This window comes from Macrosteles quadrilineatus, unplaced genomic scaffold (genome assembly GCF_028750875.1).
Source record: "Macrosteles quadrilineatus isolate MER2022 unplaced genomic scaffold, UCM_ALF_1.0 Scaffold_7__1_contigs__length_78375512, whole genome shotgun sequence".
NCBI lineage: Eukaryota > Metazoa > Arthropoda > Insecta > Hemiptera > Cicadellidae > Macrosteles > Macrosteles quadrilineatus.
The window spans coordinates 33989150-34015878 of record NW_026542600.1 but is presented as its reverse complement, the minus strand read 5'-3'; the positions used below and the strand labels follow the sequence as shown (position 1 = coordinate 34015878).

General features: G+C 33.1%; 1 protein-coding gene across 4 annotated transcripts in view; it reads left to right on the top strand.

Annotated features, from left to right (window-relative positions):
• LOC128999170 (epidermal growth factor receptor kinase substrate 8-like) overlaps positions 1 to 26729 on the top strand; it is a 78221-nt gene that overhangs the window by 40509 nt on the left and 10983 nt on the right. For 2 of the 4 annotated variants that reach the window (XM_054425563.1, XM_054425565.1), the window contains 7 exons: positions 1244 to 1479; positions 2472 to 2631; positions 3031 to 3164; positions 3602 to 3863; positions 6854 to 7003; positions 11957 to 12053; positions 24934 to 24987. In XM_054425563.1, coding sequence (XP_054281538.1) covers positions 1244 to 1479; positions 2472 to 2631; positions 3031 to 3164; positions 3602 to 3863; positions 6854 to 7003; positions 11957 to 12053; positions 24934 to 24987 — 1093 coding nt within the window. Of the gene's footprint in view, positions 1 to 1243; positions 1480 to 2471; positions 2632 to 3030; positions 3165 to 3601; positions 3864 to 6853; positions 7004 to 11956; positions 12054 to 22620; positions 22652 to 24933; positions 24988 to 26729 lie in introns of all 4 variants that reach the window. The other 2 variants (XR_008491244.1, XM_054425564.1) reach the window with 2 other exon arrangements.

The window sequence follows — 26729 nt, the reverse complement described above, 5'->3', positions numbered from 1 at the left end:
CCGTCACGGGGTGATCGTCGGCATGACTCCGTGGTCACGTTGGGATCGTCGGCATGACTCCGTGGTCACGGGGCGATCGTCGGCATAACTCCTTGGTCACGGCGCGATCATCGGCATGACTCCGCGGTCATGGCGCGATCGTCGGTATGACTCGCGGTCACGGTGCGATCGTCGGTAGGACTCCACGGTCACGTCGTGATCGTCGGTATGACTCCGCGGTCACGGCGCGATCGTCGGTAGGACTCCACGGTCACGTCGTGATCGTCGGTATGACTCCGCGGTCACGGCATGATCGTCGGCATGATCGTCGGCATGACTCCGCGGTCACGGCGTGATCGTCGGTATGACTCCGAAGTCACGGCGCGATCGTCGGTATGACTCGCGGTCACGGCGCGATCGTCGGTAGGTCTCCGCGGCCACGGCGCGATCGTCGAAATGACTTCGTCTCCTGCGTTCGCGGACCTATCGCTCGCAATACCGGCGTCAACGGCACTCGCGAAGCGGCAAAATCGCCGACGATCGGACCAAATCCCGTCCCGAAAAATTCCCGAATCAAATGTTATCCCGTCCCGATAATCGGGAATATTTTTTTCCCGAAAAATTCCCGAAATTTCGGGACCCGTCCATCCCTGCTTTTTACGTTACACTTTCACTCTGGTGATTGAAAAAAAACCAGATTGAATATTTTATTATATACAACTGTTTGGTGATTTTATTATTTATAATATGGTGATAACATGCATTGATGAAAATATGTAAAATTCTGTAGTCATTAGTCATCTTCCTTTGAATATAAATAGAACCAGACACCCCATTCTCATGTTAAAAAATGATGTTGTCAGTTTTACAATATAAATAAGTGTTGTTGAATGAGCTTCAGAGAGGACGGATTTAAATTAACCAAGCCAAACTGAAAGGACCATATTGCAGATTAACAATTTTTTTCATGTCAAACCAACCATCTCAATAACAAAAGCAATAACTTTTGACTGCAGCATACTCTGTAAGTGGCTCATCCAAACATGTTATTCTTGAATAAAAAACTTGCTACATCTGGTCCATTTAGATGGGATGATTACTTAGGTGTCTTAAAGTCAATACCAATACTAGAGTAATTGTTTCAGTAGCTTCAGAGGACTTACTTGGTAATTGTTGGACCATAATAACCTGATGCTAATCAGGAGTAAATCTTCTATTATCTTAAAACAATTGTATTTTTTTTATCAGCAAACTTTTGTTTCAGGCCAAACTAAAACACCACATTCATGATCCCAATGCTCCAGAGTTAGTCCACTTCCTGTTCACTCCCTTAGCTCTGATTGTGGATGCGTCCCATGATACCCACTATGGCCCCAACCTCCCCAGCAAAGTGGTCTCCCCCCTACTGACTCAGGAGGCGGTCAACTTGCTCATCAACTGTGTCACTAGCAAAGAAACTGAGCTCTGGCATTCCCTCGGAGACGCCTGGTTGATTCCAAGGTATTTGTCTGTTTTTATCATATTTTGTAAATTATTCTAGAATAATATTTGTTTCAAGTGTAACAGTTTTGTCTAAGGATACAGTAGAGTTTCAATTATCCACCCTACCTGTCCACAACAATGTGGAATAAGGGTGGTTGAATAACATGGGCAATAAAAATAAACAATTCATTAATTTATTAAGTATCTCCATTGTCAAATATATTTAAGTTTGTTTCTGTGCAAAATAATGATGATTCCATCTGCGGGAGACATTGCCATTTTCCGCGGTAACGGAACATTGTCATCGTCTTCCGCAGGCATGGCAAAATCATGAACATCTCCCGCAGTCGTGTAGACATTATCGTTGTCTTCCGCGATTGCGGCTGAATTCTGATCATCTCCTGCTGCCATGTAGACATCATCATTGTCTGCCGCGCTCACGGAAACGTCATTGTCGCGGCATTAGCAGAAATTTTATAACCGTGCGGATCTTCGCAGACGAGTTGGGAATCGGTATCGGAATCGACTTTGAACGGTCAATTCTCGATTCCTATTCCAAAGCCGAGAATCGTTAGAATCAAGTAGACTTTTGAAATCAACCCATCCCTACTAGAAACTATTTCATCGGCTGTTATAACATTAAAAAACATAATAAGTTTATAATATCTTACAATTCAATATTATTAATTAATCAGCTGATGATAACACAAATATAAATCCTAAAACCACATCAGTAGATTATAGCTCAGTCTACTTCTAGTCTTGCCTAAGGCAATGTACATATGCTTGCAATTGATTGGCGTATCTGTGATATTGTCTTTTTCGGTTTTTGTTGCATTTACCCTGTGTACAAGTTTATCTTATTTTGACGACACATAAAGAGGTAGATCCTGTTCTAGGATGATGATGGCGGTGTTCTGAATAATGGCAACACGTACATATGTAGCAAGTTTGGCTTTAATTCATGGTATGTACTTTTGCTTTAAAGAATAAAACTATTGTTTGTACAGAGAGCAGTGGAAGGGGTATGCGCCAGCGCCCTACCACCCAGTGTACGATGGATACCCAATGGCTGAGGAGAGAGAACAGGTGGGAGCTGCCATCGGCTCCGCAGTGGCGTCAGAGGCAAAGAGAACACGTGCTGAAGAAATCAGAGCTGCTCAGCACGAGGTACGTCATTAGTCCAAATCAATTAAGTTTGAATTCCAACCTACACATTATTTGGATATCCAATAACGATATAAAAACGAGTTTATTTACTGTTTTATTCAGTGAACCATTTCGTCTCAGAAAGAAATTTAGTATCAAAGTTAAATAGTTTTAAATATATTAAAAATACTATTTATACTGGGTGAGGATCCAAATGACAAATTCCCTTTGCCTACCTTTTTGAATAGAAACTTAAAGAAAACAGCGAACAATTCTCTAAAGCTTCAAGTTTGCAGAGACAGGGGTATTTTTAAACTGAGTATATTATTTTGTATCCTGCTTTTTATTAACAGGCATATCCTTTTTCTTACTTTTAAAGGTCCCCTTAAAAATAAAGTTGATTTATAAATCTAATTGCAGGCTGAGTTGCGAGAAGCCCATTACAACAGGGAGAAAGAATTAGATGATCTTTACAGCAGTGAATACATATACGACGACGAGAGGCAAGAGGACTACTACCCTGGCCGCCAGGACAGATATGGACTCCAAGAGAGGTAATTTGGAGATCTAGTTGGATTAATTTAGGGTCAGAGAGGACAACTTTTGTAAAAAATTTTGTGCGCAAAAGATTTTTCTGTACAATTAGATAAAATCGTTTGTGTTTGTGTGATTTTTTGGATGAATTACGTGTTGTCTATTGAAAAAAATATTGCTTATTATGATTTGATGTGAGTCTGAAAAAAGGTTTCTATCATTATAAATATCATTGAGATGGGGACGTCACCTATGTGCGTATTTTATCCCAAATATGATTGAAAAATGAGTGTAGAATGGAGTGAGATGATCTTTTTAGCTTTGTAACTAACTAAGACCAGCTATTTCATTAGTAAGGACCATTTATTAAAAACCCAATGATCAAGGACAGCGTTCAAGTGGTGTTTATTTATTAATAACTGAATGATTTGATCCATCTGACTAATATCTTTTACAGGGAGTTCTCCCAGAGTCCTGGCGGATCTGACCCAGATTTCCCTTCGTCTTCTCAGCCCCCTCGAGACCCGAGCGCTCGAAGTGACATCTCGGCAGATTCAATTGAGCGTAGTGGTCGTGGACCTGGAGACAAATTTGAGCGCTCCCAAGCTCGTTGGCTAGAGGAGCTTCGCGCTAGTGGTGCCAAAATAGTCCAAGTGACTTACCCTCGTACAGCGAACAATGACAAAGAACTCACTGTTATTAGAGGAGAATTCTTGGAGGTAAATAGCTTTGAGGGAAGGGTTGTTTATATGTAGGATCCACCTTAATACTTGACCTGCAAACTAAACCCTGACCAGATTTGTTTCAAATTGGAAAATGTCTAGTATGCAGATGTACATACATTTGATTTGGCTGCTCAAAATCCAATTGTAACCTATAGTGGCTCTAAAACTAAGTTCGATGTAGTGAGGTAAACTCGACATGAGTACCATCTAACTGCCATTTGAGGCTTACAGAGCAGCTCTAAATCTAGGAATAAGTAATATTCACATTATTTATCCAATATAAGGATGTAAAATAGAGCACAAGGGCCTAGGTTTCTAGGATGTTTTGAGAGGATAGCAGGCTTACCTGAATGGGAAAGAGTACAAACTGGCACAAGAAACACAAAACTTTACACTATACATACGCATAACATTGGAATATTTCACTGTCACTGACAGCATTTTTAACTAAGGAAGAGAGAGAGAGAGAGAGAGAGTTTCCCTTATGTGCAACATCATGATATCAAAATCATAATATTGAACATAAAGAAAACTCTCTCGTTGTAAAGAAAAAATAAAGAAACCCTGCTTATTTCACTCATATATTTAAATATTGTATTTAAATATATCTACTCCTTGCAATGCTCTCAAAGTGAATTCTTTACAAATCTTGGTTGCCCCTGGGTTGGAAGAACTTGGAAGTAAAAATACAAAACAGAGCTTGGCAGTGGAAGCTTGATGTTAAAGAAATATTTGTGTGGGCCCTGTAAAATAAGAATACTCCCCAAAGGTCCTTAGGGGACGTTCTTGGCACTGTTTGAAGTTCTTCCAGACTGTAATACCTTTGATTTCAAAATAATAACCAATCTTAATCTACACTGAATTTAATTTGCTCACTACTACACTATTATTTAGTGTTGCACTTAAAAGGTGAATCTTTTGTAGTGGCCTATGATTTATTGAATTACCTTTATTTCAATGTTTGAATAATACTACTAATAATGATTTACCAAGGTTATTGAGAACTATAAAATGAGTAACAATTTGAATTTATTGCACAGAATTTGATAATTACACTTTTCAATTTACAGTTGCTGTTTGTGTTTTATATAATCAAAATGACCTTGAGTTACACAATCAGTTGAAAATTATTGAAACGGTTGAATGAATTTATCAAAGGGGAGGTACGGTGCGGTTTCACACCATCGTAGTAATGTATATTAGAATGTTGCTTTATTATTTTATAGCTAATTTGGTACTTTGGCGGTTCATCTATGTTCAAACTGACACAACCTCCGACAACACTTCCGCATCAATCGAACCAGCTACCTGCTCCCTCCTCTGACATTAATTTATTTCCCCCAAAAGATACTGACTGTGACACTCTTTAAAAGAACTGTACCATTTACTCAACAATGAAAATTGATAATGACTCTGTGTAAAAATTCCATCACTATGAAAATCTTATTAACTAACTCTGAATTTCCCTATAAAAACATTTTCGTCTATTTGTTCTTAATCTTAATACTATTTGATTATCACAGCTTAGAAAATATTACAGATTATTACACTATAAATGGATACAAAAATCAGTGACTTGAATTCGAACCTGGAAACCATGTGATCATTTGACATGAAATAACAAAATATGACAGGAAAATTACAATGTGCGACTCACTGAATTCTAAATTTAACAAATAAATAACACAAATTACTTACAAATTCGGACGTCCAGACTAAACACAAACACTACTTGAAGGATAGGGATGGGGAATTGTAACTAGCCGGTATTCTATTCAAAAACGCGATCAATTTGAACTTGCGTGACGAACGTGAATTTTCAAATGGCGGACTTCGTTGGCCGGTTAAAACAAACTTTTGACACTTTTTGAATTACAAAACTGATTCTAATTTCCAACCGCGTTGCAATTATATCCCTTCGGGATATAGGCTAAACGATTTCGAGGAAATGAACATTTATCCGACCAAACACCGCGAGATGAATTTAATTTGCACGGACGAAGGCCTTTACCGAACTAGTTACACAGGAGCTAGGAAACGAACTGGGCCTGGTGGAAGCAAATGACCATCCGACTAGACCTATCCCCTCTACTCTTTTAGTGCGTGGTGCATTCTGGTCTATACTGATCTATTGTTCAAAACAGCTGACTGTTCTTCGCGTTAACTTGTATTGATTTGTTGCCTTTTTCAACAAAATCGGTACATCGTCCTTAGTTGAAAATGCTGTCAGTGACAGTGAAATATTCTAATGTTTTGTGTATATATTATATATAGTGTACAGTTTTGTGTTTCTTGTACCAGTTTGTAGTCTTTCCCATTCAAGTAAGTTTCTATTAATCTTCTTTTTTTTATTTGAGTAATAATACAATAATAGCTAATTTATTTATATAATCTTAAATATTGTTTATGCTGTCTGAGTAAAGTGGTAGGTTAAAAGAATTTACAGTAAAGTTATTACTTCCGGAATAGTTGACCATGTAACGAGTAGTTACTTGGGGTACTACAACTGCTATGGGGGAGTGAGCTGGTCTAGTGGTAGAGCGCGGGACTTCGGTCCCTGAAGATTCTGGATTCAAATCCTGCCAAATCACCAAGTGATAGGTCTAGCCTGAAGAAATGTGAAAAACAATTCCTGGCTCATGCCTATTTTAAAAACTTGAAATAATATCGAGAATTGTTATTTTTACTGAAAACAAGTTTTAGTTGTAGAGGAGATTTCTATGTCCCCACCAAAATACCTGAATCATGTTGCTCCTCTGCAGAACATATATAAATGGCCGTGAATACTAATTTCCTTCAGGTGTCATGGTCCTAGTAAAAGTATTTGAGCTATTTTGTTGGTCCATGACCAAGTTTAACTCACTCATTTTTCCTAGCCAATCTTAATCCCCCTTTGGAATTTAATTTAACTCTTGTTTTATTAGCTTCTGTGCATTATAACCAGCAATAAAGTTGTGTTAAAAGTTGTAATGATCTGATCGCAGGTTCTAGATGATAACCGGCAGTGGTGGAAGACTCGTAACAGCCGTGGGCAAGTAGCTCACGTTCCTCACACCATCGTGACGGCCTACCATCCTGGAGAACAGGTAATCTTCAGCAACCCTCTGTATGCTCAGGGATATGAGCAACCGCAGGTACAGTACCCGACCAATCTTTCCCCATCCGTTTAATGTTTCCTGGTTTTTATTTTGACATTAAATGTTTGTTTTTTTCATTTTCTCCATTACTTCATCTGTACCATCCCTCACAAGTGTTTGTGTGATAAAATTTTCAGTGTAAAATATTTCTTTTTTTATGCTTTTGAAAGGGTTTACATCTAATCATCATCTTGCATTTACCCATGCTCCATTTATCAATTGTTTATATTGCCATCGACTTTTAGATATCAGGGTATACCTCCCGTCCACATGAACTAGCTGTAGCTAATTTTTCATTGAAACAAAACTGAATTGAATGAGCCACAGTGTGCTACTGTCAAAATTTCCATTTTTTCTTAGTTTTCCATACTTTTATACATTTATGTGACATATAAGGTTCCATAGTTTACAGTAAGCTATTCTTTCAGTTTGACTTAAAGGTTAAAACGTCGATGTAGAAAAAAATTAATAACTGACAACTACCAAAACTACTAGTATTTCACTGGTAAGGAAGCAGTGTTGCCAAAACACTATACCAGTGAAAGTCACTATACCAACACACACTATGCCAACATACTATACCAGTCTTTCACTAAATAATCTAATGTAAATATCTAATGTGACTCTCCATGTTGTGAAAGGGGCCAGTGGCCTCGAAATATCCAGTGTTTATTTTGTTTTGTGTTTTCTTCTGTGTTCTGTAGTGAATGAAGTGGGATGCCTACAATTCATAAGGTAAGCCTGCTTATCCTATCCTTTCTCACACCTATTCTCAGGCAATAAGCCCTTTCTCTCCAAACCTAACCTCAAACTCACAACATTTCCTTTCCCAAATCTTACAAAACCTTTGTTCTTTTTCCTATCCATCTCTCCTATAAACATTTCCCTACACTTCTTTAACATTGGAATAGATTGTCTTCTTCTATCTATAGTAAAATATACACATAGTGAATAAAAAGTCAAGACCCCCCCCTCTAATATTTTTACAAGTAAATATACAGAGAGTTATCCTTTTGGTGGTCGTGCAATCTATACAGGAAGTTTCATTTTATGATTTTGAAATTTTTAAATTACTCCCAAAAAGGGGGGATTTTGGGGGCAACTCAAAAGTTTTAATTGTAAACCCCCTTCAAGTTACACATAATTTTGAAGTGTTTACAAAAGTTTAAAGAATGGTGAAAACTAGAGTTTGCTATCTCTGCTCTATCCAAAATGGTAGCCCTTCAAAGGTTTAACTACGTTACTGTTACATTAATTTTCTTGTGTAATAAAAATTAATTTCCCTCCCTCTAATTTGTTCCTCAGTAAATATTACAGAGTTATCCTTTTGGTGGTCATGCAACCTTAGCAGTAAGTTTCATTTTATGATTTTGAAATTTTTTAATGTCCCTTAAAAGGATTTTGGGAGCAACTCAAAAACTTTAATGTAAACCCCCCTCAAGTTACACCTCATTTTGAAGTGTTTAGAAAAACTTAAAGAATGATGAAAACTAGAGTTTGCTATCTATTCTCTATCCAAAATGGTACCCAATATTTCAATTACAAACCAATATTACCATTGATTTTCCATAAAATTTGATGGGCTACAATTTTGGATAGAGATGAAATACCAAACTCTGGTTTTCACCATTCTTTAAGTTTATGTAACACTTTAAAATGAGGTGTCAGTCAAAGGGGGTTTACATTTAAAATTTTTGACTTGCCCCCAAATTCATCCCTTTTTGGGGGACATTTAAAAATCATAAAATGAAACTTCCTGCTAAGACTGCACGACTACCAAAAGGATATCTCTGTATATTTACTTAGAAAAATATTAGAGAGGGGTGTCTTGACTTTTTATTCACCCTGTATAGTATAAACTCTAAATATTATGAATCAAAATGACAGCACTTGGCTTTGAAATCCAAACACTTAAGTCAGTCAAGCCGCCGACTACAGCATTAACTGTATTTGTATTGCTACCCAAGTGTAAAGTACAAAAGTATATTTACTAATGTAAAAGTCACTGCTAAATAAACACAAAGATAGTCCTCTGGTGAACATTTTAAGAATCCTACCCCTCTTTACTAAAACCAACTAACAGTTTTGCTCCAGAATCAAAATTCTTATTGTGTGAGAAGGCAGGGATTTGCAACCTTTTTTGCTCCACCCCCCCCCCCCCCCCCTTAGAATCCTGACTATTTCTCAATTAAACATCCGATCCCCCCACCATATTAAGCTCAAACATCATATCTGATTGCAGCATTCTAATCCATCTGTGTAATTAATTGATTATCTATACTCAATATTGAACAAGGTAATATGATCAAATTTAAACTTTTTTATTGTTACAATCTCAAATTAATTTTATACTAGCAGCCTGCGTCACTTTGTAACTTCTAAATCCGTGATATATTTGATATATAGTTGATAGCCTAAGGGTGGAAACAATTATTTCTCATCTCATCCTTATTATTTTAATTGTATGCGCGATCTCTTTGAGGCATCTTAGTATACTACAAATGCAAATGAAACATACTATGAAAATACAAAATCTCTTCTTTTTCTTTACATTTTAAACAAATAAAATTACAATATTTTACTTAAATTCCCTACAACATAAATAAAACATAATATGAAAACACAAAATCCTATCAAAACACAAAATCAAATGTAAGACATTTTGAGAAGGTAACATAGCACTGAATCCTACAGGACTGAATCATGTTTAGTCCTAATTTGCCGAAAAACACGTTCAGCGTTTCAGGATTTTCAATTCCTACCAATAAAGAGATGTTTGTGTTACAGAGCCGAAATAATTCTTTTAAAATCCAACAGCACCAAACAAACGCTAAAAAAAGTCAGAGTACCGAATTTACAATTATTCTTATAGTTCCGAAAGCAAAATGAATCCTACACTGCCGAATCCCAAAGCTTTGAATTCTTTCGGCTCTATAGGACTTATGAAACTTTCTTTCGGCGTTGTGACACGATTTTGTGACACGATTTTGCAAACAAAATCCTAACCAGCCGAACAATAGAAGCCCTACCAATCTTTTCCCACTACACTGTTTAGTGGAATGTGTTTAGTAACTTAATTTTACTTACAATTAATTTTTTGAATTATAATTATTTTTATGATTACTTTAAAATTACTCTACATAATAAATTATATTTATTTGAATAATCTTTCTCTAATTGGATAGAGCTTGTACAATGTCTGTGTAGTAGAAATAGTATCCAGCAAATGTGGAAGTACAGAGAAATGTTGTTAGTTTCATTGGATGCTATGGGGTTGTATATATATATATATGTCAAGTGGGGCGGAGAATGAGTCTACGAATAGGGGCGCACGGAGAATACTTGCATTGGGGTGCAGTCAGACTAGTTCTGCCACTGGGATAATATTCAATTGTTCGACACTTGCTGCCGCATCCTCTCGGCTCTGTAACACAAACATCTCTTTCAGCGCTGTAAGAATTTAAAATTCTACAACTTTGAACGTGATATTCGGCAAATCAGGACTAAAACATGATTCACTGCTATAGCATTTTGCACAGAAATAACAATTTGGTACTATAGGATTTTGCACAGAAATATATAATTCGGCACTATTGAATTCCAAACACTTTTAAATCCTATAGTGCCGAACTGTTTTTGGTAACGTTCTATAATGCCGAAAGAATGTTTAAATCGTCCAATAACAGCGAACAAATTCAGCCCTATTACTTTCGGCACTATAGGATTCGGTGCTATAGGACCACACCAGCCATTTTCTTCTATACATTTTACAAATAGCATGACAATCTTTGAATCTTTGACTTGAATTCACTGAAACATCACTAACTACAGATAACCCCATTTTCGTATGGATGTGAACAACATTGTATTATGGCCATCTATTTTTATGTAAACAAATGAAAACTTGAAACAGTTCAGATGCTTGACAACAGAATTCAGCACAGACTCTGAAAATTTAAAAGCCTATAGGACGAAGGGCTTTCACGATATATCATCCAAACCTGCAAAACGCACGTCTAGAGGCTAAGAGCTTTAAATTGATACCCAATATGTACATGAAAATAAATATTTAGAGGTTGATTTTTTGCACACGAAAATCCAAAGATTCTTTTATCAATATAGATTATTTTTGGGTTATTACTTTTCTAGGAGCGCTCACCAATCCTTCCATACCCTTCTAGGTTGATAACCACTGTGATAAGGTGGTTCATAAATGTTTACGAATGTGGATCGGAAATCGAGGCTTTTCCCAACTGCCTCCAATTCTTACGCACAGTTTGTACAACCAGACACTTTACTCTATTCATATGTGGCACTAGTTTTCAAGTGGCAATAGTCTTTAATATAGAAGCTGACCCCTTGGACCCCAAAATCTAATGATTGAACGACAGAACGTAATTCATATTGGGTGGGTGTGTCAATTTTTCTTCACATTGTTAACCCTTTCCCCCTTTGGTAATCTTTTTCAAATACTTACAACAAAAAATCAAAAATCAAAATAAAAGCATAATAGGCCTACGTTGTCATAGCGATGGGCGGGCCCGGCCCGACATTAGAGTTCGTGCGGCCATGACAAACGGCGGGGCTCCCCCGCCCATTGAGCGGAAAGGGTTAAGGAGAAGTAAAGAACACAGCGGTGCATATTAGAACTAGCTCGCATGATTGTTACTAAAATATCCTTTTAAAATCTTTAAAATATCATAAAATATTTTAATCCATTGTACATAAACAAAATGTAAGACCCAAAATCACTATCAGAAATAAAAATGTTACTAATTTCCTGACCAAGAAAAAGGTGAGTTAATAAACTAGGTTCGAGTCCAAAAGATTCAGTTTAGGCCGTAGTTATGTTAAATATGGCCCTAAAAGTCACAGAGGTTAAATATGATGTTTGTGGTCCTTTAAGATTTTAACTGTGTAACGTTTAAAAATAAAATTTGATTTTTTCAGGAAAGAGAAGTAAGGGAAAACACCCGTTCTCCTCCGGCCCCTCCTCCTGCCCCAGCCTCAGCGGAATGGGTCAGAAATCAGCGGATTGGCAAGAAAGGTGAATTCCGCTACTTTTAGTGTGCAGCACGCACATGTGTCGGCATGCTATGTTGTGAAGTGTGACGTTGCAAGCTTGTGTGCCACTGCCTCGGTGCTTGTTAAGATATGTTAGCTTCATGTGCACAAATGTATCAGATGTCATTTACTCGAGAATCATGGATTCGGTTCAAATGATTGAGTGGGCCATATATTGTGTATTTCTTTTTATTGCAAAATATTTTTATATTGTTACAATGATTTGTGCTAAGTCATCGAGGATAAATGGACAAGAGTGGGCATTCTATTTGATAAAGCTAACAATTCAGTTGTATTTGTAGCCTCATGGGGGGGAGGGGGGGCTAAATTGTTGGCAATGTAGATTACCTTTATTTTTATTTGCATTTTTAAAGTTCTGCAGGATCAATAATATCTTAATTTTTAAATGATTGCAGTCTAATGATGCTCAAGAAATGTACTTATTTTATAATGTGTTTTGGTACATTCCATTAAGTGTCCATACTAATCTGTATATCCTCAATGATAAAACGATTTTGCAATGCTCAGACCTCTGTAGGCTCAATATAATTTGTTGTTGTTGTCATGTTATGTTTCACTCAATAAGTCCATGAGCATCGTTTTATAAGGATTGAATTCATACCATTTCAGAAACTCATATTTCTATCCATTTTGTTTCCACAAAGTTTTCTATTTAAAAAGACGGTAAAAATAGGTATACTTATGGTTATTGAGCTCAAAGTATTACTAATTGAAGATTATTTAAAAATAAAGTTTTTGTGTATGCAACAGAGTAAGATTGCTATCTTTGAATAGGGTTTGCAAAATGTTCAATCAACAAGTTGGGTTCCAAACCAAAGAAGACTAATATAAGGTCTTATCAATTGGTTAGGTCTGGTCAGTTGGTGTTTAATCCAGCACTATCTTAACCCTTTGCGGTCGAATGGCGAGTATAGGTCGCCGGGCGCCATTTTCCCGACTGCACCAATAGCAAACTATACTCGGAGAAAAATGGGGAAAAAATTCTACCTCAAAGGGTTAAAACAACTCAAAAGAAGTAGAACAAAATTTAAGAGGACTGAGCAAGTAACAAATAAAGATAACTTAATGCTTAACTGTTTTTAGGTTAGTTTGAAGCATATCACAACTACACATCACATTAATGACATCATTAGTAAAAAAAAAAACATATTTCAATCTGAATCCTAAAGGCCTGATTGAACCATTTTAGTTTTTGTTTTTAATAGAACCCACATACATTTTCAACATCATACATGTTCATTTTAGCACTTAAGCTGTTAAACAAAATTTGGTTTGAATAAACCAACTTGGCTTATACAGCAAATGGTTATATACTTTGAAAGCCTCTTAAGTCATCTTCCTTGGTTTCAGACTTTATCACATATTGTCATATTGATATTAGTTTACGGTAGCAAGCTTTAATTTAACTTAAAACACAATATATTTAACCATTTTAAACTGACTTTATTTGAACATTAAATTAACTTGAAGTTTTATAAACCATTAACAGATTATACCTATACAAAGTAATATAAATACATATTTATAAACAAATATATGTAACGTTAGTGCATCGCCATGTCAGGTAGGCCTATAATACATATGATAATGCTTACCAGCTACAATATTTAGTTTACTGTAGTGCTTTTTTGTAGTTATATAAGTTTTCTTTAGGATTAAAATTAAATGCTCGTGATCTTGATATTGTATTATAACTTGGCATATCCATATCAGGCATTATCAAAGAGTGAAAATATGAGTGTGAAAATTTTGTGAGCTCTTAAAATAAAAATATCTTCCTCAAAATAAATATACACTTTAAACATGGAATTTCTCATAAGAAGTCAGTTAATACAGGGTGTTTTTAAAAGAATGCCCGGATTTCAAACGGTCGTCGCTCGGGGACTACTCAAGATAAATTAAACAATTTAAACGTCAAATTGAAGGGAAAAGAATAAAGTTTTTTTCTCATTCTTTGTTACAATTTGGAATTATAATACAATTTTGATTTTAATCAATCTTATATGAGCGTCAAATTGGCAGTCTGTACGCTTAGGTGATCGACGGGTTTATCTGATGTGTTAACTGAATCTTTTTCGGCACAAAGACTCTATCTGTTATAGATATAACATCATAAAGTGACCAATTTAGATTTGTTCAACTGAAGACTTCGTCGGGCAATCAATTTTTTCGGGCTTCTGATGCAGCATGCTGAAACACCCTGTACAGTGAAAAATAGATAAATAATAAATGTTTAATAAAATAATAATATAATATTTACAACAATTTTTTGGGTTAACATACACGTAGATGATTACTGGTGCCTTACTATTTACAACGAAGTAGTAAAATAAACCATGGAAAACCTAGAAATAGTAAGTATTATGCTCTGAAATGGGTCACATAAAATCCTCTATGGTGCATAACTTAACACAAGATTAGTAGTATAAGAGAAATTTGTTAGTCATGGATTACCAAAAATCAAACCACCATTCTGATTTATTGCATTTAGTGGCTCAATATTAAGTCTTCGTTAAAATTGAAAGCTGTCATTAATATCAGTATTCTCTACTTCTATAAAAAGGCAGCGGTTTAATTTTTACCAACGGCTCAGTTTTAGTTATACCATTGACTATACACAGAATAGACTTTCCCATGGATAATGTAAAAATTTGAAGCCAAAAAAACCTTATGAAATCTGTTGAGATGGTCACCAACCAGAGACAATATTCTGTGTCAAGTGATAAATCAATCAGTTGTTTGCTATGATACTGCATTGGTTTTAATTAATATTTAACCCAGTACACTAGTAAAATCTGGAGAAATGGTCCTGAACTTCATATATTTTCTTGGCTTCAAACTTTATATCACATGGGAAGTCTATTTTGTGTATAGTCAATGGTTGTACAAACTCCTTCCTTTAAATGAAGTTTGTTAAGATGACATCGACAATGTTTGCAAGTTATAGAGAATTGTAAACAAGTACGCATTGTCAATGAAAATCTAGAGTAGCTATTTTTTTAGTAACTTCAATTCATTTTCATCACTGTACAAATTTAAAAATCAGTATTATATTGTTCTGTATAGGAACTTTGTAAAAGCCAAGAAAATACTTTGTATATATCGTGTGTGTGTGTGTGCATGTGAGTTGAAAATGTATTTTAAAAATGAATGAATGACGTAAGGGTTGAATTTAATATAGAGAATGATATATTTATACTTATAAAATAATCAATTGTTGACAGGTGAAATATTTTATTATAACTGTACTTAATACAAATCAATGTTATTCTACTTTAATTATGTGTTATAATTTATCTAGTGAGTAAATATATTTGATATAATAATTGTCAAACAGATGACAAAATAATTTGTTTAAACATTTATATTTACATAATTTATCTGCATGTACTAGAATGTTATAATGTACTTAAATTGTTATTAAAACTCAAAAATTAAAAATACTTAAGAGTAAATCAGACCTGGCAAGGCAAGAAATACAGAGCTGAGTGTGACATTTCCTTGTATTTTTATTTACTATTTAATTTTGCAATGTTCTTAAGTGAATATTTTGGAATAATAGAAATAGGTACAATGTAAACCTAAAATTAGTGTACAGTTTAAATCACTAATAAGAACAGAAAACCGTCGCAACTAAAATATTAGAGGACTCAACAACACTTTGCCATGGAGTGGTTTTTAACTTTAAGTTTGATTGTTGAAATGTATAGGTTTAAAGTTTTTTGATAAAATATAATGATTATCATTATAAGGGTTATTTTTCCGTCCTCATATTATATGTTTATTTTATCTTCCAGTCATCTCAAGCGTTTTTTTTTATATAGAAATTACATTTCATATGCTTATATGCACACCAGGGGCGGCTCCAGGAATAATTTTTTGGGTAGGCCTGACAAGGATCAAGAAAGAGTATGATCGGGGGACGAGAGGTTTCAAGGGCTTCCCCGCAAAAAGAGGGGAATTTTAAAATTTAAATGCAAAATAATTAGTTTGAACGCTTTCTCTTTATTTACATATAATTAATTTTCTTTATTTATTTATAATTTTGAAATATCTACCAAATTTTGGGTAGGCTCGGGCCTGGTGGGCCTACCTGGCTTGCTCTTTGGAGCCGCCCCTGATGCACACTGTTATTGTTGTAGTTTCCATTCATCATCTGATTTTATTTCTGACAACACATTCAGAGGTGCTTGACATGTCTTGTTTTGACGTGTTTGGTTTATCCAGCTGCCTTGTGTTTGCTTGGTTTTGCATTTTGTTGTTTTGGTTGTGAAAAATAATTTTATTAATAAAAGTATAATTTTTTTAAACAACCCATCCATTTAATTTTTTTTACCTAAAATTTCTCTAGAAATACTACTTACCAAACTTAAGAAATTAATTTATAGTCTATGTGTTTAAAATGTCTATGTTTTGGTTGCCAATAATTATAGGTTTCACTGTAAATAAAATCCCTAACATACAACTATGCTTCAAAATATATATTTTAGTTTTTGAATGTACCAAGAAAAGTTTCCTTTAATAGTGGGGCATTTCAAAATTTCCATTTAAATTATTGACTGGATTGACGATTCAGAGTTAAATTCTTGAATTTAATCCTTTATATAAACCATAATTTTTGTGGTTTGTTGACTATTGCAAAGTCATACATTTTTATTTAAGTTTGACTAACCAGGTGGTCTCTGTAAATAAAATATCTAAATACTAAAACCTTACTAAGTAAAGCTTACAGGATAACACCTCAAAGTAAATATTTTTAAAAAAATGTCACCTCATATTCTAAATAGTCATGCCGATATTAATTTTAAAATCACAGTGTTGTTAATGTTGTAGCTATCCTTCAGTAATTTATTGCAAATTAGAAAAAATAAACTAAGAAGGTAATAAACCATAAACCATGAACCTTGTAGTTGCACACTCTAGTAGTAATGCATTTTATTTAAATGTTATAGCATCAATTGTTTTGCTTTTTTGCTTTTTTGTTTTATAATCTTGTAAAAACCATGCTACTGTTCATGAATGTTCTCTAATGGCTTTCCTTCACATGAAGATGTCAACATGCCATAACTATGTTTGGTGTGTGAGTGTTTGGTTTCAATATGTTTGGATAAACAGAATGCAGTTTTATTTTACAGTCACTACCAGTATGAATACCCCTGTTGCAGCAAACCTAAGAGAATAAAATCAATGTCTCGTCCACATTTCAGCAAACCTACTCAACTAATCAGTCAAAGGGGGCGAGGCTTTTTTGGATAGTCAATTTCTTGTTTGATTAATGATTAAAATTTGAAGTCTATTTCGGTTCATAGAGTTCTAAAACGGTAGTTTTTGCGTAATTTTAATTAACATCATCATATACATAAAATAATTTTATTTTAATTATCGACAACTTAAAAAAAAAATTAAACCTCCACTGGCTGAACTAAGCTGGGCCAACCCCCCCATACCCATGCCATGGCGGACAGTCCCTGTTGTCTAGCTGATTCTCCAGTTGATATGAATTTTTACTACAGTTTCGGTTAACCAAGGCCTGGGCTAAATGTGGTGCGGTTAAAAAGGGTCTGGTATGTGGTTATAGGGATCTTAGTTCTTATAAGTATACTCTATATTTGATTAAGGAAAGTGTAAATAAAAATATATTTGATTTGACCATTTTTCTGGGGTGGGAATTGTATACCAATAATCAGTTTCAATCAATCAATCAATCAATCTTTATTCAATACATACAAAACAAGTGTACATGAATCTGTCATCAACCTTAAACCACTTCACATAATTTAACCTACTTCCCTACTTAGTCATACAGTTTTTTTTTGTTACAGTGTACAAAATTATCTAAACTATAAAATTCACTATCAATTAAAAACCCCTTATGTTTATTTTTGAATTTATTTACGCTACCTTCGTTTCTAATACTGCTGGGGAGGGAATGCATGAATTTAATTCCAATATAATTACGACTTTCCCTAAATTTTTCTTTTTTATGTTTTTTAGTTATAAAGTTTAGTTTCTTTCTAGTGTTATAATTATGTACATCTTTCTGTCTTTGAAGTTCTGATTCATGGTTCTTAACATACATTATCGTCTTATAAATATAGAGACTGTAAACAGTAAAGTACTCTAATTCTTTAAAATTATTTTTACAGGATTCGTTTATATCGAGATTAAGGATACACCAAATGGATTCTTTTTGTAAATGTAAAATTTTGTTTAAATTGAATTTACTTGTTCCTCCATAAATTTCTATACCGTAAGAAATATGTGAGTGAATAGTAGCAAAGTAAACGTTTCTTAAGATTTCTCTGTTCCATAATGGATATAAGCGTCTAATAGCAAAAACACTTGAGCTGATTTTATTACATAAGTTGTCAACATGTGAGGTCCAATTAAGTGTGCTATTTAAGGTGAGGCCTAAAAATTTAGTTTCATGAACAAAATGATTAAACAGTTCTTTTCTAGAGTTTTTAGATTCAAACTTAATGAATGTTGTTTTATTTTCATTTAGTAAAAGATTTTTTTCATTCAAGTAATCTTTAATTATTGAGAGTGAATCATGAGTTTTATTTTTAAGAAGCTCCATATTCTTAACATAAATCGACATACTTAAGTCATCTGCATACAAGCACAGAGTATTATTATCTACATGTTCCAATAAATGTTTTGGCATCCCTCCCAAGTAGCACAAGAACAAGAATGGGCCCAACACTGATCCTTGTGGCACTGAGTATTTTACTGTCCTAACCTCAGATTTAATATGGTACATTTTATTCCCACTTAAATGAACTATGTTAACAAACTGTTGGCATCCCTCCAGATAAGATTCAATCCAAATTAACTCCTTGCCACCAATTCCATACATTTTAAGTTTATTTAGTAACTTTAAATGGTGCACACTGTCAAATGCCTTGGACATATCCAAAAAAGCCCTGCAATGACTTTGTTGTCCTCATCCAACTTTTCTAACACATTTTCAATGTAAGATATAAGTGGTGTATTTGTTTTTTCTATAACCATGCTGCTCTTTATCCAATAAGTTATTAATTTCAAAATAATCCACTAGCTGAAAAAGAAAGCATTTTTCAAATAATTTTGAAAGAGCTGGTTGAATTGCCTTTTGCCAGTGGTCGATAGTTATTTGGATCTTTTTTGTTTCCTTTTTTTTTATACCGGAATAATTTTTGAATTTTTTAGCTCATTAGGATAAACACTGGTTATAAGTTAAGTATTAATGACGTGTAAAAGTGGCTTTAATAAAACAGATTTAGATTCTTTTATTATTCTAATCGGAATTTTATCATAACCTGATGACCATTTAGGTTTTAATTGGTCAATTATGGATATTAAAATTGGTTCATCAATTGTTTTACACTTAAACTTAGTGTTTGAAGCAAAATTTTCAGAACTAGTTTGGGTTTTATTCAGATTTGGTAAAACATGATGTTCCACCATATCAGCAAAATTATTGTTTAATATATTTGAAACGGCATATGGGTCCTCTATTTCGGCACCATTCTGCATTAGTATAACATTATTATGCACCTTATCTTTTTTACTTTTAGTTTCAGAGTTGGTTCACAATCTACCAAACAGTTTTGTTAACATTGGTCGAGTTCCTAATTTTATTGTTAAAATTATATTTTTTCTTAAGCTTTATAATTTTTCTATATCTTTTTTTACATTCTTTAATACAATTCTTTAACTTAATATTACTTCTATCATTCCTGTACAATTGGTGCTCTGCAATTATTTGACGGTGCTCATTGATAATTTCATCATCGATCCAGCTGTTATTTACAATACTGGTGACTGTTTTAGTTTTTGGAAAATGTAAATTAACATAATATTTAAGCGTGTTATAGAAGTAAGTAAGTTTGTCTTCAACATTACAGTTATAAAGCTTTGTCCAATCCTCCTTGGAGGGATCATGAATGAAGAGTTTAATTGTTTCTGGGTTAAATCTTCTTTCAAATTTATGTATTTTAGAATTTATATTGTTTTTTTTTAATTAAAAATTTTGAAGAGTTGTCCATCATGGTCTGACAAAGCTGTGATTAAACTTTCTACTTTTAAAACATTTGTCATCTATGTTGGTGATAAAATTATCAATAGCTGATTCATTACATTCAGTAACTCTAGTTGGTATTTTAATAGTATATTGAAAATCACGCATTTGTATTATATTCTCAAACTTTTTTTTTCTTTTTGCCTTCCTTCAAAACATCAATATTAAAATCGCCCCCCCCCCAGTAGAATGTTACGGTTAATTTTATTTAAAATTCGCAACAGTTCATTTAATTTGTCTAGATATATTTCAGCATTTTCAGATGGGGTTCTGTAAAGACCCATAGCTAAAAACTTTTCTTTCCCAATTTTAATTTCAGTTACACAAGATTCAAATATTTTATCTTGACTAAGTGCTCTTAAAGAATTTAATGATAAATTTTTGAAATCAATATTTGTTGATACCAGTATTAAAACGCCCCCTTCTCTAAAATCAGTTCTCGCAAACTGTTAAACTAAAGCTAAAGTTTCTTTAGCTTGTCTGTCCAATTGTTTTAATAAATAAACCTATAAACACAATACAGAGGGGTGAAAAAGTAGGTATACATATAAGGTATACAGTACAAACAGGCAAACAGTTTGAACACACAAGGAAGTAAGTGTTTTTGTCAAGTACAACATTTTTAAGACATTTTTTAGGTGTTTTTTAGGTTAATACTCTTAAAATAAATTGGAAAAGTTTGGGTTTTGTATGAATGAATATATTTTTTCTATAAAATGTATATTTACTGTATACCTACTTTTTCATCCCTCTGTATATTTAGAATGAAAAATTTGTATACACCTATTTCTTGCCTAACTATTACTAAAGCTAAACAATGAACATCATCTTTCATATTAGTCTTGTAGAGAATATATAAATTGCTATAGATTGTTTCTCTATCCATGGATACATCCTCTTAAACTGTAGGAAATGTTGACCATATTTTTTTTTAATAATGGTTTTGTTTATCTGGTTTTATCATAGTCCTTATTTGTTGAGCACTCAATGAGCCAAAGCTATCCATTCTGTGTGTTGGTTTAAGTATGAATTTCCCTTTATTACGGATCTGTCTGGATTTACATAAAAAAAAGAATCTGTAAGTTTGACTAGTCTGGTTTGTTGCAACAGGGTGTAATAATTTGATGATAAAATGTACTAAGTTGTTAATAATAAAAGCAATAATGGAGCCCAAGCTTGGTAAGATTGGGTACCTGGTGTATTGGTATCCTGTTATCCAACCTTTTCAGCAATTCAATAATTTGTATGAATCTGCATTTATACTATCATATAGAGAGTGTTGCTAAAAGATTGTCATAAAAAACTAAATAACTTATTCATCAGCCTCATACATGTTATTAAAGTAAATACAAATTGTCTATTAAGTATTAACACTTGATGTTTACACTAATCCAGCCTATACTGTTGACCTGCCTGCAAGGCTGTAAATATATATCAAAGATGGTAAGTGGTGATCGATTTTGATTGGACATTCCAATCATCTTCTTAAGTAGGCTTTCACGGCTGGTGTCATGAGAGTTAATGGTGGTGTTATTCAGCGTCAATCGTGTAGTCACTCCTAACTTACTTAGTCAACTTTTCAACTTTTCCATTATGCCCTATCAGGTCTGATGATGACTGGACTAATAATTCACTGTTGCCTGACGTTTTGACATTACTGTGAAGTGTCATCAGCAGCCTATCCACTGAGGATGCCACTTCACAGTAATTGTGAAATGTCTGGCAACAGTGAATTATTAGTCCAATCATCATCAGACCCGATAGAGGAATGAATGATAAGGCATGACGTAAAAAAAGTTGATGAAGTGCTTGGTAATTTAAATTACTACTTGTCTTATGTCCTATCATTTTCTGGATATTCCTAAAGTAAGGTTAAGTTCTGATTTTTTTACTTCAGGTTTAGTCAGTGATATAAAATTTTTAATAATTTCAAAACATTAATTAATTTACAAATAGGCCTATTTTGTTAAAAAACTAAAACTGTAGTTCAATGCAATTTCATTATTTTTGTTATAAAACATTACCTAGATTTATATGATATAGATATCAATATTTTAAAGTAATGATTTGATAATTTTATGCATGTACATTCTAAAGACGTTTTGAAGCAACTTTTAATTCCATCAAAGGCAGTCAAGATCCAACTGAAATATTGAAAAAGTACTAAACTATAGTAACAATGGGAAACTTCTGCATCAACATTTTTATACCATTTGGCTTGTGAAAAAAAATCATTAGTATAATGTTACATTTACATTTCAAAGGAACCAATTTATATTTATTAATTTGTACTTTTAATGTTTCCAGTGAAATACAATCTATGTATACATAAACAAATTTATTAAAAGACGTTGCAATTCTTGATCCTTGATGGTGACTGTCTTCGTCTATATGTTTGCTTAAGTAGTTACTGTCAGAGATATTACATGTTTATGTATTGCTTTTGTCTTTGTTCCATTGCTTCCAGTTTGTCATCGATTCTGCTTTTGGAAAAGATGGTAAGTTTAATTACTTATTTGTAAGAGATTAATAATAACTGTTTTAGTCTTAAGAGCGATGGGTGAATAGCTTACTAATCACATATACTTTTTGAACTAAATAAAATCCTTCCTGTGTGTATAATTACTAAAGAGAAATTAAAAAGATTAAATACTGTGAGAAATCTTGCAGCATGTTTTGTATTCACCAAAGCTAATAAATAATTTTTTTAATAACTGTAAAGCTTGTTTTACTACCGTATTTATATATTTAAAAATAAATTGAATTGAACAATGTTCAGTTTGGCTAGTATTGAAATCTTCAAAACTGTTGTATTAAAATGAGTTTGAAATAATACGTTCCCCCAATGCCACTTAACATCTAACCAAACTAATTTTTGTATAAAAAAATTAAGCCCAAACACATTTGAAGACATTTTTTCTCTAAACCCTCTAAAAAGTTTAAGAAGTTAATTGATAATTTGATCTGACTCTGTTGATTTCTATGTACAATTCAACATTATTGTTAAAATTGATTGAAGTGACTATTATTACTATTTTTGTAGCACTATTGGTTTAGTTTGATTCTTTATTGGTAAAATACAATTCTATGAATGATGTGAGACTTTGTGAAATCCTGTGAATTGTTTAGAAGGAAAAACTAACTCTTCACTCACTAGAACTACTATTAAAAACTTCAAGATAACTCTATACTGCATACTGTAACTCAAACACTTGTTTATCCAATTCTGTACACATGGTATTATTGATACCATATTTTTTATATCAGTTATCTTACTTTGAGTTGATTTTTGGCACATGGAATTTTTGAGTTTGGGTTTTTATTTCAGTTTACCACTTTGAGTTATGTTTTTTTTGCACAATCTTGCACAATTTTGAGTATGCATGACCATTTCAAGAACCATTGAAACACATGCCAAGGTTTATTAAAGTTTGAAAATGTATTTGAAATTCGTCACATTTTAATGGTATACAGTTGATGATTTACAATTGATTTGTTATGAATGGGTTTTAAGGGTAAACTGTAGTGTTTATTCAAAAAGAAGAGTAAAAACTGTTGTGATATACCCAGTTGTATTTAAAAATTAAACATTATTCTAGGAAACTCTTAAAAATAAAGCTAGCCAAAGATATATTTAATAAATACTTAAGCATAGGTCGATATGGACATCAAATTAAAGGTCGTCATTAGTAGATTATAATGCCGGGAATTCAAGCTCAAAAGAATGAATGAGTAAAAAATGGCAGTCGTTCAAAGATTCAAAAAGGCAGATTCAAGAAATCTTTGAACGGCCGCCATTTTTTACTCAGTTATCTGTTTGAGTTCAAATTTGCGACATCATATTCTGCTAGTAAAGGTCTTTAATTTGATGTACATATCAATGCAGCTATTTAAGATTTCCTTCTGACTCCTTGCTTCATGATAGAAAATATTCTATATGATAGAAAATTGATAGTACCGTAAAAAAGTAGATTTTTAGATGTGGTGTTGATGTACCAAATCTTATTGATTTATCTGTTGTCGTTTAGAAAATATTAAGCCGGTGTGGGACTTTATATACACCCTGTATGTCCATCACAAACAATGTATTAAAATTACATTAAATTTTTACTACAAATAAAAAAAAATGTAAGTCCTTGGCCGGTACATACAATAGGTTTTTAATTTAACATAATTTTTAATTTAGTAATCTTTAGTGGAAATACAGGCCTCTTTATTTTACAATACATATTTGGTCAAAGTAAAAGTAAATCAATTGGTTAGTGTTCATTTGTATCTTCAAGATACAAGACATCAAATGTCAAACTGCATATTTAGCTTGATAAGTTAGAGGATTACCTGTTGCCTCTCACTATTTCATCCAGGGATATTTTCTGAAGCAGCTGTCATATGATTTATCATATCAAAGGAAATTTTCAGACCTTAAGCTGATGGTCTAAAAACTACTATATACAGTTAATGTGGCCTTGTTTTACTGGTCGCCATATTTCTAATCTAATCATAGCTAAAAAGCGTTACTAAGCAATGCTTGTAAGCAATTTTAAAACTGTTAGAGAATATACAATAATTTTAAATGAAATTCCCTTGCTATAGTCTAAGCAGTAGTGTAGGGGAGCGAAAACGCATGGGAACAACGGTCCCACTCTGCTTTTTTCCAATACATAGTCTTAAAAACTAATCCTATAATGTTAGTCAGTTTTAAGACGATGGCGAGCATTCCCGCGCTGGTAATTTTACGATAACACTACTGACACTAAGATGAATATTTACTGTATTTCAGACTCAACAAGCTTAGAAGATGATGTGTTTCAATCCAACCGGGGCTCTACAACAAGTGAGTTTTTTTTTGTTTGTAAAATCTGTGACAATAATAATTATAGATCTGATTGGAAAAAATAATGTTTATTTCATATTTTGCAAATTTTGTTGTTGAAATATTTAATTTAATTCAATAACTTTTAAAAAAGATGGTCAACTTTATTATGCCATTTATAAAGAGGGAACTAAAACACTATGGCATTTTTCTTAATTGAATATTCAGTTACTTTAAAGTAATTAAATTGTAATGTAAAACAAAATTAGGTTGAAAGTTAAAAGATTTCATCATAACCACTAGAGTATTTATTTTTCAAAGAATTTACAATTTTTTCCATCTCCCTTTGATCAATTAGATTAAGTTCTAATTTTGGTTTTATACACATACTATTTGTATCACAAACACCAGCATTAAAATTTACATTAACAGGGCTGTCCCTACTCCTTAATTCTCTAACAGTGTTGACAAAATGGCAATTAAATATTTCAGCAATTTCGTTAGGATCTGAAAAAATTCCAAAATCATCTTTTAGAATTATGTTATTGAAAGTCTTCCTCTTGTTTTCCCCAACTTCACAGTTTATAATATTCCAAACTGTTTTTTGAATATTAGTAGCTTTAGAAATTTTTGGTTGAAATATTTATTTTTAGCTTGACGAAGCTCACGTATATATTTTTTCTTTTCATGTTCCAAAAGTAATCTTTAATTTTTGTTTTTTTCCTACGGTATTCTTTTGATAAATATATGATGTACCTACGTTTATCTTCCAATTCTAAAGTTACTCAGGTACATTTTCTTTTCTTTTTTGTGATTAACAATTTAGGGAAAGCTAGATTAAAATAATAATTTAGTATGTTGTAAAATGCATCATATTTTGATTCAACATTAGCATTGTAAACATCAGTCCATGTTTCCTTTGAAAGTAAGTTTGATTAAAGAGTTATATTTTCAGGAGAAAATTTTGCGCATTTCTTGTTTGATGGATTGATTGATGTTTTTTATAGAGTGATTCAACTTTAGTTTTAATAATTGCCCATCATGATCAGACAGAAAAGTTATCAGACGTTCTACCTTCATACTGGAGGTTTTTAGATTTTTTACTAAAAAGTTATCAATACATGTTTTTGAACTTTCCGTTACTCTGGTTGGGAAATCAACGAGGTACCTCATATTATGTCTTTTAAGTGTTTCCTTTAATAATCTATGTTTACTGTCATTTTTCAACACATCAATATTTAAATCACCAGCAACAATTAATTTATCACATTTATTGCTGAAGTAATCAAGTAAAACGCCTTATCTATCTGTATAAATAGCTGCATCAGAATTATGTGATCTGTAAAGACCTATGATGATAAATTTTTGTTTATTAACCTTCCAAGTGCAAGCACAAAATTCAAACTGAATTTCTTCCAGCAATGAATTAGATAAAAAATCTGGCACAGTCGCCTTTTGCAACTTAAACCCTCTTTTGCTAGATTAATGAACCCTCCCTTGGATTTTCCCCCTTGAAAAATTAGATTTTGGTTTATAATAATCAATATTTAATCTTTCAATTTCCTTGTCTTTCATATCATGTTCTCATTAATTTACTACGTGAGGTTCTATTTAATTTAAAAATGCCTGAAGAAAGTTTATTCTTGAGGCTAGCTAGATGCTGTATATTCTCCCGGAAAATTATAGTTACATTTTGCTGGGCTGTTATTTTATTGGAGGAGTCTTTTGGACCCTTGAGTTTAAATTTGATTTAGGTGACTAAG